Here is a 15,998-nt window from a genome sequence, read left to right on the forward strand (position 1 = left end):
GATATTACGTACATTATAACTTAATACCCTTGGTTCATCTACTATTTATTTAGTTATTTAGTAATCCAATCTTCTATACGAAATAATAACGTGTCAAATATGGATAATACTGTTAGAAATTGCAAACTAAAAATAAAATTCGATAGAATTCACAGATCGTTCAAAGTCGAACATTTCATATGTTACTACCTAATAATAGAGTATGCATTTATTAATCCAGTCGCATACAGAACATAATAACGTATGAAATATGTTCAATGCTGTCAGAAACCTCAAAACAAAATTATGTTTCAATCTTCCTTCTCTGACAGGCGTATCCGTATTAAATGATACGTCACGTTAAATGAAATAATAGCAGACACGTCTAGTTAGACGCAAAGTAGAAATAGAAACTAGATATTGAAACATTCTATTATTAAATTATCGATTCTGTTACAGTGCTATCAGAAGGGGAAGGAGCTTTCCCCAAACAAGGCGTCAAGATTAATACGACAATCGGCTGCTATAGACGAGTCGATGCCACCCGCACGGCATCGTCGCGGAAGTCAGCCAACTCTGTCACCGGATACTGACGAAGGAGGTACAATCATTAACATCAACCATTATCGACCACTTTCATCCTTCGCAAATGAAACTATCAATGTAACTTTAAATATAAATACACGTATCTATGTCCTAATTACAGTCTTTTAACACTACCTGTATCTCTCTCTTTGTGCACGATGTTTCATTTAACCCTGCTGCATTCTTCCAATCATTTTCGACCTAACTGTATTTTTACAAAGTTATCTCAAGTTTCAAATAGGTACAAACTCTTCTTGATATGCATGATTTCTCGTTTCAATTTTCTGTTCAACATTTTCCTAAAGTATAACAAATCCTTTCTCAAATCTGTTTAATTAGGTTTCAAGATCGCACGTACGGTGACTCGCATTAATATTCGACCACCACATTGTGTTGTGCTATACATTTCTTTGTAATTAATTCTTTATGTAAATTATGTCAGGTAACGAGTTTACTACTTCTTGGTATATTATATAGATACTGTAGTTGATTAGTTTTTAATATATTAACATAAATATCGTAGTTGATAGAGAAATATATCTTACTTCTTGAACGTTCATACTTCTAAATAAAAAGGAAAATAAGCTAAATAATACTCAAAATGTAATATTCGAATATTAATGACGAAGGCCGAAAATATTGTGAAGATTAAATTCTGTTATGTGTATTTATATTTTATATTTGTAAATAGAGTGTTTGTTTGTTAAAATAAGAGCAAAATTGAAGCATAAAACTTCACAACAGGGTTGTAAAAATCATATCGTCTTTCCTCCACTTCCTGCTGTCGATAACTTCCACGTTTATCTTGTTTCTATTGTATTATTCGGAAAATCTAGATCTTCATCTTTCTTTCTTCCATTATTTCTTCAATTTATTCTTTCTTCTAACATAGTGTAAAATAAAATATAGTGTAAAATTGTATGAGGATTAATAATAGGAGAGAATTTTGTGGGGGATGTTTGAAGGTCGGAGAGCTCGTAAAGATTCGTTAAGTCCGGACTCTGCCTCATATCCTCGGCGTCGGGACTCGAGGAGCCATCTGAGTCCAGACCGGGCTGTCGATAAAAGGGATATCAGTCCTATCAGAGAGAGATCTCAGCTGACAAGGCAGTCAATGTCTATGGCTGGTCGGTCGCCGCCCAGGTACCTGCATTTTATCGATTCTCGGTGGCTGCTAGTAATGCGACTCTATCGATAGAGAACAGATTAGGAATTACAATTAGCAACGGAATTTAAAATGCGTCATTAGGAACTTTGCTACATTTCTATGAAGATAAAATACTACACAGCTTCCTTTTGCACTCTATTTTCAATTTGATATGATACATTGAATACCATACTTAATTTAATGTATATAAATGTATTTTTGTCTTCTTAATTTATCTCTTTTTCCAAGTTAAGAATAGTACAATTGAATAGAAAAAATTTCTTTTATATTTTGAAATTGTTACATGACTTACTTTTTCCTGTGGGTTTTCTTATGCAATTAAGTCGAAAATTGACATCTTATATCTTCAAATTGTTTTATGATTTGTCTATGTTTTTAATATAAATTTAGTACGAATAAAAATTCTGCATTGTAGGTCGCCAGATAGCTCCTCTTGTTCTTCGAGAGACCCGAGTCCTTGTGCTCGTGCACCGGGAGGCATACCACATGCTCCAATAGCTAGAAGGCAGTCGACAACAGACGAGATATTTATTGCTCGTGGCTTTCGACGACAGAGTACCACGGAAGAAACAATAAGATGTCGAAATTTTAGAAGACAGAGCTCTCAAAGCGAAAAAATGGTTGGTTTTTTATTAATTAATTAGCAAAATACTAAAGTTTCTTTTTTGTTTGGAAATTGAAGAATTGTTTTGATTTAATTATTGTTGGATAATAATTCTTGTCTGTTAATACATATTCTTGATTTTTATTAGGTTCAAAGATATCAAGGACGAAGAGACAGTTCCACTCAAATCACTGATGGAACGTTTGCTACGATGTCTGTCGAGACATCGAACACCTTTTTCGATAGCAGTACCCAGACTGGTGAGTGATAAATTTCATAATTGGGTAAACTGCAACACGTGAGAAGGAACCTTGAAACTTGTATCCTGAAATACGAAAAATATTTCTCTATATAAATCATATATAATAGAGTGATAATAAATGGTCTCTGTTGGCCAATATTATTTCAAATCTCTCGCTCCGCATTAAGTAGTATCGTTTGTACATTGTCAGACGCAAACGTCCTTTAAAAGGTATCACTTATTACAAACGAAAATTTACGATTATTTTATCATGATATTTGTTGTTTCTAATGAAATCATTACTTTATTTATATATCACAAATTCTTTATTTTCACATTTATTTCTCTGGATCAAGCGTATTTATTTAGGACTTAAATTAAATAATTTGAAGATTTTGCCGAACCTTTAACTATGTACGACATCAATTTAATTAAAAATATATCAATTATCCTACTTTCTACGTCAATTTCATTGCAATATCAAAATACATCTATATTAACGATAAAGGATTTCTAAAATAATTTATCACTTCGACTTAAATACCATTATTCTTATCTTAATTGCACAATCTTGAAACTTCTGCTTTAGTATTGCTCGGTGAAATTACTAATCACACATACGTTAAGAATCCTCTCAAATCTCAATCGATCGACAAATTCACAAAGATAATATCAAAATTCAAATCTAAATCTCCCTTCTCATCTCCATATCTGGAGCTTCAACGTCCATCAGTTTTCCTCGCAACTTTATCCCAATGTTCGAAACCCATAACGCTCATAAGGTTCACGAAAGACCCGCAGAAGATTCACGAAAGACCCGCAGAAGATTCACGAAACCATCCACTAGCGCCAAAAAATCCGCTCGAATTTCGCGCCTTCGATATATCTCTGTAAAGCGGAATCGAGCGGCAGCATGCGCCTTGGCAACGGCGCGGCGTTCGCCGTGTCCAGCCGGCGTCGCGACGCCGTGCAGCGTCTCCGTGGACGCAAGCGTGGTGCCAGCTACTCTAGTTCCAATGGAGTGACACTGGGTGCATGACAGTCGACAACCAGCCGAAGAGGAAACCAGCCTCGATGAGCTGCTGCTTGTCGAGCGTGTGCGTGTACTTCTCGCGTCGAGACGTGTTTCCTCGTTTCATCCTAGTGTCCTGGACGCTCAAACACCATCGTCGTATCAACGGCATGCAAAAAGCTCTGTGATCCTTGTAGCCATGCAATCCAACCGGACATAGTGATCGTGGATCGGCTTGTTGTCCAGATCGACGATCGAATAATTCAACATTCTTATACGCCTTCGAAGGATCAACATCTCCTGTGCCATCGAACTAACATCAAGGAAAAGGATGGATCAAGAATGATCGAGGTTTTTCTGAATTATCTAGACACGAAGCTATGTTTTCACTAAAAAGCATCGTGTGTTGACAAGCTCCTCTCAAGGGATCACCTGTTCATCTGTACGCTGTGTTTACTTTAACGACGAGTCTATTCCGACGTGAATAAAATTGCATTCTTATTAGAAAAGATCTAATTTTGTCGGAGGATCCAGCTGTTCTATTGACCGGACGACAGCTTCGATTTTCCATTAGAAGGATGGGTGGTGCCCTTCAAACGATGATCGAGGAATCTTTCGAGGGATCGATCGACTGATCAGATCCCTTAGAAGCGTGTCCAGTCGCAGGACTTGCCCTGGATAGCGTTGTCCTTGGCAAAGCTAATTTCAACTGACCCAGTACCTGACTAGTGACAGGACGCAACCACTTGTGGCGGTGTGTGGCGGATATCGCGTATTGCGAACACTTGAAAGCCGGCTAACGTCCTTGCATATGGCATTTGGTTCCTTTAAATACGTTTTTGGGGGGGATAGAAATAATTTCGAAGGACTGTTCGATGGTTAAAAGCACATTCTTTGGTCAGTGGTGCGCGCGTTCGATGTTTGCTTGCGTTCGCGGTGTACTCGTGTGACATGTGACGCGAAAACAAGGTGTGCAACGAGTGTGATGGGAAAAAGGACTCGTCATAGTGAAAGAGGATTCCGTTTGGCCAGCGACGGGATGAGGTTGCCGCTTTTCGTCGATTTGACGCTCCGTCGGAGGTAGGATCACTCGTCGTGTCATAGGACACGATGTATATATCATATTATTTACTATATCTTCGCTGTTCTTTAACTTTTGTGCTGCGTAGTTCATTCGTTAAAGTATTTTTTAAAAGAATTGATTCTAGAGGATAGAAAAAAATTAGTTGATTTTTAAGATATTTTTGCTTTTTCCCTATTTGCATCGGTGTATATACAGTGCTTAGAAGTATTTGGACAAATTGGAAGAAAACGTGTCTTAACTATCTCTTTAAGAAATCTACCACGAACAGTAGTACAATTAAACGCACTACTCGACGACGAACCCACCTGTTTTAGGTATCGCTGTTTGATCTAATCACGATGGCCTTTCAATTATATATTCTGTCGATACAAAAAAAAAAAAAAAAACTATATATAATAATGATAATGTTATGTTAATGTTGAAAAACTAAAGAAGAACCTATTTTTAGTTTTATTTATTGTTTATAAATTAAAGGATTTAAAAATGAGGGAGTTGCCCGTGACCAACAGGAAAATTCGACAAAGTTTAATAATCATGACAAACTATATGTAATATTCTATTACGTGTAACAGTAATGATCATATATAATAAAATTATTATGGACACGTTTTCTTCGGACATTTTTTAGAGTAGCAATGTAGATTTTTATCAAATTCCATGTTAAAGAATAATAAATTTCAATGTTACCTTAACTATAGCCGAATTCTGCAGCGCAAAGGTTAAATTAATCACATCCATTTCTCGTGCACTAATTCTCCTAATTTAGTCAATTTGTACTAACAGTAAATGAATGTCACTAAACTATATAAATTAAAGAGAAACTAATGGCTAAAAGCAATACTTACCATCTTTCTACAAGATCGTCAAATAATAAATTTTAATTACTAATAATTACTCGCTCTTATATAAGCAATTCATCAATGTATTTACACGTTTTCATAAAAATCTTTAAATATTGGGAACTTACTATGCAGGAAGACTCTAATCTATATCTTCGAAACATTCTGTCATTACTTGCTAATTCTATCTTTGTTCTACCTCTTGTAAATTCTATCGCTATTTCAAATACCAATATTTAATTGAATATTTAGTCTTTTTAAAATCAGATTTGTCACGTTACAATGATAAACAATAATACAAAATGTATTCGTTATTTGTCAACACAAAATTCATAATTGTGTTCCTGTAACTAAATTACTGTATAAAATAGTGGCTCCCATCAAAACCATACCTACGTTGAATAAGTGTGTGTTTATATGTCGATTCGACAAGAATGTAGTAAATATTGCTTTTGACCACTAATTTCTGCAATGGAAATTAATATTCATACATTTCAATAACAATCATATATTATTGACGTACAGTTAAAAAAAAGTGCAGTGGCTGCAAGAAGTATTTTTACACGTTATATATTACTTGGACCTTATTAATTACCTAATTAATTAGTACTTAAATGCTTCAACAAATACAACAAAATACAACAAATACAAAATGCAAGAAGTATTTTTACACGTTATATATTACTTGGACCTTATTAATTACCTAATTAATTAGTACTTAAATGCTTCAACAAATACAACGGTGTACAAATGCTTTTCGTAGCCACTGTAAATCGCCTGAAGTGTTATAGACTAATGACCGATAACTATAACATATATTTTTCTTCCAATCTTAGTCTTTCGTTTCTTTTCTTTTTGTCAAGTAGTTTACATAGAAATGTCGATCGAATATTTATATCGGTGGTAAAACGTGCGGGAGAAATGCGTTTCGCGCGGCCGTTAAAAGAGCGGCGAGTATTTTCGTAGCACGGTTTTACGAGTCCCGTGATTAGCGAAGCGGAGAAACGCCGCTCGTTAGGATGCTTTCATTGTTGGAGCCACGTCAGAGGCTTCCTCCCGCGTGTTGAAAACACAACGCGTGCGTCCGTATGCATTATGACTGGCGTGGAACAGTTTTCGCAACGCGACTTTTATGGAAATTTTGTGATCAGCGTTGACAGGACGTTTCCATGAATCTCGCGATGTTTCGTTTACGCTCAGCTTTGATTAAATTCGAGGGAATTTCTAATTGCGATGCCGGACTCGTTTCTCGTCAGGTTTTTAATCTTCGTCTGCGAGAAATGCATTTAACCAGAGATTCTGATAAAACTTCCAGTAAAATTGCATATTCAAGGAAATATCCTTGCTTAAGGATTTATGAGAAATAAACACGATTTCTAATTTTCAATTTTCAATTTTATATTAATCTTAGGATTTAACAACATTTTGAAACGTATCAGAAAAAGGAAGTTTCAGCAGTTACATTCTTCTTTCTGCAAAAATAAATGCATTGTAATAAATTTAATTTACAAATCATGCATTATTCTTCTTAATGGGTATCAAAAGATATTCAAACACTTCACTTCTATTTTTTAACGGAATTTCATATAGGTATAAATAATTCTATTTTATAAAATTATAGAAGTAAACAAGTTCTATTTTACGTAGAATCATGGCAATAAATTGATTCTGTTACATATAAAATTTCGATTAATCTCTATGCGAATTCTCAGTTTTAACAGAATTTCTATACAAAATTATAATTACCTACCTAAAGAAATTTCATTATACCATCCTTTACGCGATTCTTTCAAACATTTGTGCGATTTTTCATGTCATTGAATCGCAAAGAAACAGTCACCATTCCACATTATTAAATCTCTACACGAATGCCAACTTTTATCTTAACTTCTACATAAATTGTCTTCCTTTCATTGCACAATCATCTCCATCGTTCAATCCTTTCACAAAGAAAATTCCTTTACCCAATTTCTTCTTTTAAATGCCCACTCTACCATTCCTAAACTACTTATCGATTAACCACCAATCTGTAAAATATTCGAGCGATCTTTCGTTTCATTAAATCGTGACGAGTCGCTGTTACAATAACCGTTCGTATTTATCATCGCCCCTTTATTCATCGCAATGACAAAAGGAACTTCTGTTCGTTAGCGAGAACGAGAAGACCGTTTCACGCGAAATTTGCAACGAAAATGTAAGTTTCATGCGATTCGCGTTGTCGCCAGCCAGAAGGCCGTTCATTACGTGAAAAGAAGAAGAAGAAGTCGGAATAACTTCGGACCGGAAGTCGTTACAACGCTTCTTCTGGCGCTCCCTGTTGCGCCAACCTCGAGTTTTCATTCCGTCCCGTGAATACTACTCCCCTGTGATTATCGTCGAACAAGAAATTCTTGCTACGAAACGCTTTCGACGAAAGTTCGTCGGCTACCGCTTCGTTGTATTCCTTTCTATAGAGCTTTGACAATGAGTTTCTACCTTCGTGAATTTAATTACCGCGCTGGATCTCGCTGGGAACGTTGGACAATTGTCAGAGACATAGAATCTCTTACTTTGTAACAAATGGAAATATTTGTCTGTTGGTTTGTTAACTTCAAGGACGGTCCACTTTGGTTGATGGCTCGTTTCGAAGATCGTCGATCATATTTCTTTTTCATGTTTGAGAAATTTTGAGGATAACTTCAAACGCGATTAGAGATTTTAGCGGCGTCTAAAATTAATATTTTGCAATGAATATATGATGAGAATATAAAGGGTTTAAGATTTCAAAGATTCATAGTATTCGTCTAAAGAAAGGAAAAATCCTGAATTAAATATAATGCTGATAATATCTTATCTTATTAACAATATCGTGAAATTATAAATTATATATAAAACTGCCGATGTAGATCAAAATGCTTGTCCACGTTCGTACATTTTATTTTCATACAAATCACAGATTGACGTACAATTTGAACCATTTTGCCTTGAACCTTGTATTGTACGATATGAATTTTCTAAATTATAATTTGCAAGATTCATTGTAAATTTCCAAATGATAGTTTTCTCTTGTTTCTCTTTAATTAAGGTCAAAGTGAATAAATTGTGTTGCATTTGAATAATATACGAGTTAATATATACGTTAAAAGGGTTTATTTTACGAGCTAACGTTTTTGTACCAGATTATTTTATGTTTAACGGGTATATATAGATTTATGTAGACATTATATATTTAACATGTGTAGATTTATTTCGTTAATCCACGAAAAGTCAATTTCCGAAAATCCATCAGTCAGATCCACACAAAGATTTCACGCTGCCTTTTAACAAACCGTTCCTTATCGAATAAACACGGGCTGACTCTCCACGTGGCGCATCCAGCGCACTTCCATTATCACAGCGGTTCATCGTTATTCCTCGTGACACTCTTGTCTCGAAGCCAACCTCTCCTCTAGGTCCATCGTCGATCTTCCATTCCATTCCACGCACCAAATAGAAAGAACACGAGAAAGAAGGAAAAGAAGAGGAAAAAAAAAAAGGAATTGGCCTTAATTCACGAACCGCAGACTAATGCAATCCTCCGGCAGTTCGCGGCTCCATTTCGAAATTGCGTCAGGGTTTGCTTCCGCATTCTCGTGTTGAAGCTCAGAATAATAAGGTGAAACATACTCTCATCCGCCCTTCTCACTCTTCAGCCAATCTCATCGTTCCTCTTCCTTTCATGCGATGGACGGTTTCTTTCTTTTATATTATACTTCTCCTCAGTTTTATTTTTCTGACTCTCGATGGAAGAATAGGGGAAAGATAGTGTTGTGTTTTAACAAGTGACGGCCATAAGGCCGAAAAATTGTAGATATCATTTCTTTATATACATATATTCATGAAAATATGTTTTGCAGAAAATTGCACTGTTATTTTCCAACTGTGACCTTTCACGTGTGAGTTATAAAGGTGCTGTCACATAGCGACGTATTTGTATTGAAAAGTTGAACGAAATTATTTTTGTATGTATTGCCACTACGAAAGGTATTTGCACGTGCCCTTGTTTTCCAGTGAAGCGTTTTCTCTACCACCTTCTATATTTCATTTTCGTAATATCGAATTCTTGCGATCGTATAACAACGCTAAATGACACGAAATTTAATATGCTTGGGCCTAGTTTGTTGACCTATGTTGATCTATGGAAGAATTCGCAGGGTATCCTGATGGTACAATCGGGCACGGGATGATTCTACGTTAGAGAATAAGTCGAAGACATAGAATAACATCTTTTTCGTAGAACGCTTCATTTACGAGAGAATCGATTTTGAGAATTTGTCAAGCATATTTAAACTAGGCTATGTACCGACTATGAGCGAACAATCAACAGGAGGTTGCGCTACATGCGAAAAATGTGAAATAAAATTTTCCCATTTAAGGCCTCATTTTCAAGCAGATAAAGTTTGAATATGTTTAGTTTAAGAACTCGTCTACTGCATACGCGTGATACATTTTGAAATTTATTTTTCTCGAAAATAAAGCATCTTGCGAAAAATATTTATCCTACATTTTCGACTTATTTTCACCTGCAGTTTAACCTTCTGACGATTATTTATTTCTGTTCAGTTAATTGGCAAAGTTTAAGTATACTTTGCAAATTTTCAGTCTCGATTTTCTCGGAAACAATGCGTCACATAAATAAAATTCATCTTACGTCTTCAATTTCTTTTTTTTTTTTTTATTGCGTAGAATTATTCCCCATTTGGTTGTATCGCCGATTACTAGAAATCCCACTATATTGTAAAATGTAGAATTGAAAAAATATGTGAAATATCGAAAACGCTCGTTGTAACATTTAGAGGGCAAAAGAAATCCATATCTAAATTCCATTTCTTCATATGTCTTCATAAAGACGTGAATTTGCATAAACGTTCAAACCTAATTGCCACATCTCGTAACATAAGTTTTAAATTGTCAGACAATCTTACGATATGCCACTTATCAACATTTAACGATGAAACAGGAGAAGGATACAAATCGAAAGAGGTAGAAGAACAAGAATATGGTATCGAGGAAAAAAGTTAGAGGAAAAAATGGGAAAAAGAAAGAAAAAGTCGCAGAGCTAGCAGGTCGATCGGTCTGTTCGTTTCCTTCTCTGGACCATTTGTAGTAGACTGGCGGAGTACAATGGCAGCATTAGATGGAAGACGATGGACCGCGATGGACGGAGGAAGAGAAATTGCGCCCGACGAATGGAAATTCAATCGAACGGCCTGATCGTATTATTCCCTAATCTAACCTCTTCCTCCTGCCGCTTGTCACGCCAGCTTGATGGGCTTTTAATCGAAAAATGTTAATCGACCGAAGGGTGGACGGACTTGCGAGTTTCTTCGTGTGCGTACTTTGACACGTTTGTTTAAGATTTAGATTAATTTCGAAGGTAGATTGGAAGATGTTTTGCGATTAGACGATTTTATAGAGTTGGAAAGTTCAATGCTATTGTACGATTTGTTCTGATTAAAGTAAAAATTCAACAAGTAGAAGAAAAATATAAAATACGAAGTATTAAATGTCGTGTGATTGTTAGTTTTAAATAATGTCTGGTGTATTTGTTAGAAATGATTCAATATCGTTCTTCTTAAATATTCGTTTTTTTTTTTAAAGATCAATAATCTAATTAAAAAATTTGAGATCAAACTACAACTCTATTTCAGTCTTTTCGTAACTATTGTATTTATCTTTTATAATATAATCTGAATAATTCTGGAATTCTTGGAAACTAATACTCCTAATGGATGATCGCATATGATAGAAAATTTCCCTTTTGATTGAATTAATCATAATCCTTCGAATAATGATAAACGGCAGGATGCATAGGTCGACGACTAAAATATTGAGTCCTACTACTTGCCGACGTTGACTTTTGCTACTTCAGTGTCGATTCGTCTTTATAGAATTTTCGAATGGAAGTTATCACGAATACATGATATATTGGTTACTGGGAATATACGTGATCAAAGTATGGTGGTCATGTACGATATTGATGTTTATTGTAATTTAAGCGGAAGTTTCTTGAGAGAATGGTGAGAATGAAATGATCGCGTAATGTATCGAGTTTTACTACTGAAAGTCAAGAAGTTTTACCTCTGTTCACATAAATTGATCGATACCATGATTATGGGAATATTTATACAGAGTGTTTCCGAAGTCGCGATACAACGGGAAAGAAGGAAATTTCTCATATAAAAGTAAGTCAAAAATATAGAATAAAAGCTTTTCATGTAGAGCTGCGTTTTCGGGAAAATTGAGTTTGAATCCTTGATAAGTAGGTGTGCAACTAACCGCAATCTTGTTTGGCGAATCCTATCCCATCTTCCATATCCTATATCCTACATCCCACATCTTATATCGTGTATCCTACAATTAATACTTCGTCTTCATATACTCTCCTTCACATTCTATACTGCACATTTCGTATCTCTAGCCCGTGTCTTTCATTCTAATTTCAACAGCGTGTATGTCCATTTCATATTTTATATTTCATATTTCCATATCCTTATCCTACAGCACATTTTCCATATGCCCTTTCCCACATCTTGTGCCCAATATTTATTGGACCATATCCCACACCCCGTGTATCCTACTCTATATTCCATATCCTACACCTTATTTCCTTTTTCGCTAAACCCATTTCCTATATCCTGTATCCTGAAACATTGTAAATTACAAATAAGCAAGAACAAAATAACATATTTTGAAGCAGAAAAATAATTTTTTACCCGCGAAACGTAATATGCCTACAAATTGCACAAAAAGTTGTGCAAAATCTCCCATGAATGAAGACAAATGAAATTCGTTATCCCATAAAATGAGGCTCGTTATCCACGTTCAGAATAAAAGGGACATCCAATCACTTTGTGAAATCGATATGTTCAAAAATGAATTTCCCTTTCATTTTTCGAACATGCAATATCTTGATACAGTATCTTTCGAAAAGAAGTAATTGTATAACATTGAAAGGGGTGTGAAAATCGGCTTGTAGAGAACTTTTGCAACTTATGAAATTACAAGATGAAAAGTGTAGCTAAGCTTTATTGAATAAAAGTACAGCATCGATATCAAACACGAAAATGAAACTTCTTGCTCGATCAAGAAGTTTTCGAAATAGAGTAACTAAAGTGAAGTTGATCTGTATCGATACTGAGTTATTACAAACTGCTATTTATTAAATTTTCATCCGATTATCGATGAATCGTGCGTCCGAAAATTTTATATTTAACATGTTTTTATTTTTACCGATAAGTTTAATTTCGCCTATAAAAAAATTCTAAATATTTCTTCAATTGAACTTTAATTCTATTTGCTCGTCATTTAAAAATTTGTACTTACGCCATAAGAGTAGTGTAACAATTATTACAAAACCCAAAGAGGATTTGTAAAACTTTGAAAAAAAGAATTAAAAGATATGAAATTTGAAGCAAACTCTCGATGAACAGACGAATATCGTTTCCATCGATTCGATGATCGGTAAATCTGTAATAAGTGACTTCGTCGTGCTACGATTTCTTCTTTTTTCCCCTTTTCTTCTTTCGTTCGCGAAAATCGTCAAGGAATTCTAGCCGTAATAACTGCCTGAGAAATAATTATCATTTTAACAGGACGTGACCGTAATCGCCAGCGTCCCGCGATTCCAGGAATTTCATTAGTTTCGATAAATTCAGTCCGTCTAGCCTCGATTGTCTTTCGTCATTAATTCCCGACAACGCAGCCGCATTCATTACTAATTCCTATCTAACACGCCAACTCAATTCGCCTACGATCGATCGATCGTTCGATCATCATTAGAAACGTTTTAATTACCAAACTCTTTGCTCGCCTTCTTTGTTTTTCTTTAATATCGCTACAAATTTCATGCATTTTTTCTTCATTTAGAAAATAGAATGGAAGACGATTTACTAACTCTAACGAAGATCATTTCTACCGTTGTATTATGTTGCAATGAAAGTTAAGTTTCACGTTATGAATTATTTTGTAACGATACGTGATTTGTGCTTGAAATACCGAATTTGTTAAGTGTCCACAAAATTAAATAATTCAGAATGGACTGTGTGTTTATATTAATTTTATGCGTATTCGTGCGTTGGTGTATTTTAAATGCGAAATTGTATCTTCTCTTTGAATTGCACTACAAAGAAATATTAAGAGCTTATGTCTTAAAAGTATTAATTTTAGGTCATTCTGAATACTTTGCGTAGTCAATGCAAAAATGTAATTAATATAATGTAACAGTTTTATTTCACTTAATTAGTACAGTATAATGTATTTACATAATTATTATATAGTATAATATATTTTAATTAATATGTGTATAATACAGTTAATAAAACATTAAGATTACACAATTCTAATTTTCTTGAGTCACTGAATCGAATTGTACGGTGTATAATTCCATATAATCGAAGAATCACAAAGATTAATTTTTAGAGTCTTTGTTAACTTTCGATCTTCCCACGTGAATTCTTCTAAAGCCTAAATACTTCAACGACGTTGACCATTCTAGTTTTCTTTCTATTCTGATGGAAAAATTCGAAACCTGTTGCGGTACGACCCCAAGAACTCTATTCTCCGCTGGCTTGCGCTCTTAACACGTTTTCCCTAGAGCAGAAAGTAATAGGGTTTCCTTATTCTTCGAGACGCAATTTGCGCCTTGGTGGAGCTCTATAAAGGCTTGTTTCTCGAGATTCATGGCCTTGACAAGTGTCCATCGTCCTTTCGAAACCATAATGAAATCGTAATGTATCTAGATATTCCAGCCTTTCATCGTTTCATTGTTATTATTAAATTACGTCTATAGACACTCGTATTTTTAATTCTTTAATTTTGTAATCTTTGATTCTTCTTCGGCGATGAAGAAAACACAGATGAAGGGATGACCTACATTTTAATCTATGTATATATGTCGTATATAAGTGGAAAACGCATATTATGGATGTAAAAGAATCGTTTGTTACCGTGAATCAGATTTATAATTTCAATTATACTCACCTATCGTAGTAATCTTCGTCCTTTTCCATTTTTAATCAGCATCGTTAATCAGCAGACTGTAGATTTTTACGCGTCTACGAGAAACTTGAAAGTGCAAAATTATAGCGCAGAATGCACGTAATACGAAAAGACATAAAATAGCCCAATTATAGTACTTTTTGTAATACTTGCTATAATGGAATATGAATTTGCATAAAATTCCACGATCTATTAATCGATAATTCAGTATGGTTCCTACGTGATATTTGAAGAATAAAGCTGGAGGAAGTGCGTGCGTTCGTTCGACGAGTTAGATGGGTTACTTAAAACTGTATGTGTACGTCGGTGTGCGAGGGAGTGACCGTACTTAAGGAACGAAATAGCGAGGGATGGTATGGTTTAGAAGATAGAGGAGAGAGGGTCTTCGAAGCTGAGTTGAGAAAAGAGAGTCGAGCAGTGGAATCGTAGAGACACGCTCCAAGTAGAGGAATTTAGTAGTCTTAGGGCGAGGAATTTAAAAAAAAAAAAAAAAAAGAAGGAGATCGAGCCGAGGAGAATTTTTTGGTGGAGAGTTTCAAACGAAATTCGAGGAACAGCTTAGGAAATAGGGAGTTCGAAAGGTCGTGCGATGTGGAAAGATAGAAGAAACGAAGATCAGAAAGGAAAATGATGGAAGGAGTTTCGGCGAATTTGAAGAAAAATTCCTGACATTTGTTAGGACGAAATTTACAGAGAAAATTGTGAAAAAAGGAGAGTAAAAAGTGAAAGAGGAAGTTTCGGCGAGAATTACATACTTGAAGCAATCGATAAGGAATATATATAGCAGGGGCCTATAAAAATTCTTAACTTGCTATATTTATGAAGCTGATAACATCTAATTAAGTTTATTTCATAGCGGCAGTTTCTTTGCTAGTTGTAGTTATAGTTTCGGAGAAAATTTAGATCAATTTAGCAGAATTATCAGAGGCGTGCATCTTCTGTCGAAATGTTATTTGAACCAGATAAGCGAAATTGTTTTAATGGTGAAATTAAAAATGTTCGGTAAATAGGGTTAATAAAGTTTCTGGTGATGATAAACTGATTAGTTTACAATTGTAAGTCACATGATATGATTTATTGAAAATGACCGTAATATACATATAGCTGACGTAGAGACGTAATATGACAGGATGTATTAAATATTAACAATTGCATTTCGATGTTACAGATTAAATTCTCTTGGTTAATTTGTCACGTGCAATCTGCATATAGAAATAATGCTACTGCATGATGATAACCTAGACGTAGTGGAAATAAGAGAGAATTTAAAAATCGACACAGTAAATGTTTGGATGGTGAACGAAATTTAGTAGAAAGTGAGATTTTGAAGAGTTCTGTAAACTAGAGGAACGTAGGCAAAATTGAGGAAAGAAGGCGAGAAGAATGTGGGGATAAATTAAAGATTACTGATAACTAGTTTTATAGGCTGTTAAAAAATGTCAATTATTTCATTATCTCAATTATGTGC

The 15,998-nt window shown here is 34.8% G+C and overlaps 1 protein-coding gene across 11 annotated transcripts in view; it reads left to right on the forward strand.

Annotated features, from left to right (window-relative positions):
• Window positions 1–15,998, forward strand: part of Rsh (Rap GTPase activating protein radish) — a 156,891-nt gene that overhangs the window by 110,521 nt on the left and 30,372 nt on the right. For all 11 annotated transcript variants that reach the window (XM_072002021.1, XM_072002016.1, XM_072002013.1 and 8 more), the window contains 4 exons: window positions 439–580; window positions 1,530–1,707; window positions 2,148–2,352; window positions 2,485–2,596. In XM_072002021.1, the coding sequence (XP_071858122.1) occupies window positions 439–580; window positions 1,530–1,707; window positions 2,148–2,352; window positions 2,485–2,596 (637 nt within the window). The remainder of the gene's footprint in view (window positions 1–438; window positions 581–1,529; window positions 1,708–2,147; window positions 2,353–2,484; window positions 2,597–15,998) is intronic.

This window comes from Bombus fervidus, chromosome 4 (assembly GCF_041682495.2).
Source record: "Bombus fervidus isolate BK054 chromosome 4, iyBomFerv1, whole genome shotgun sequence".
Taxonomy (NCBI): domain Eukaryota; kingdom Metazoa; phylum Arthropoda; class Insecta; order Hymenoptera; family Apidae; genus Bombus; species Bombus fervidus.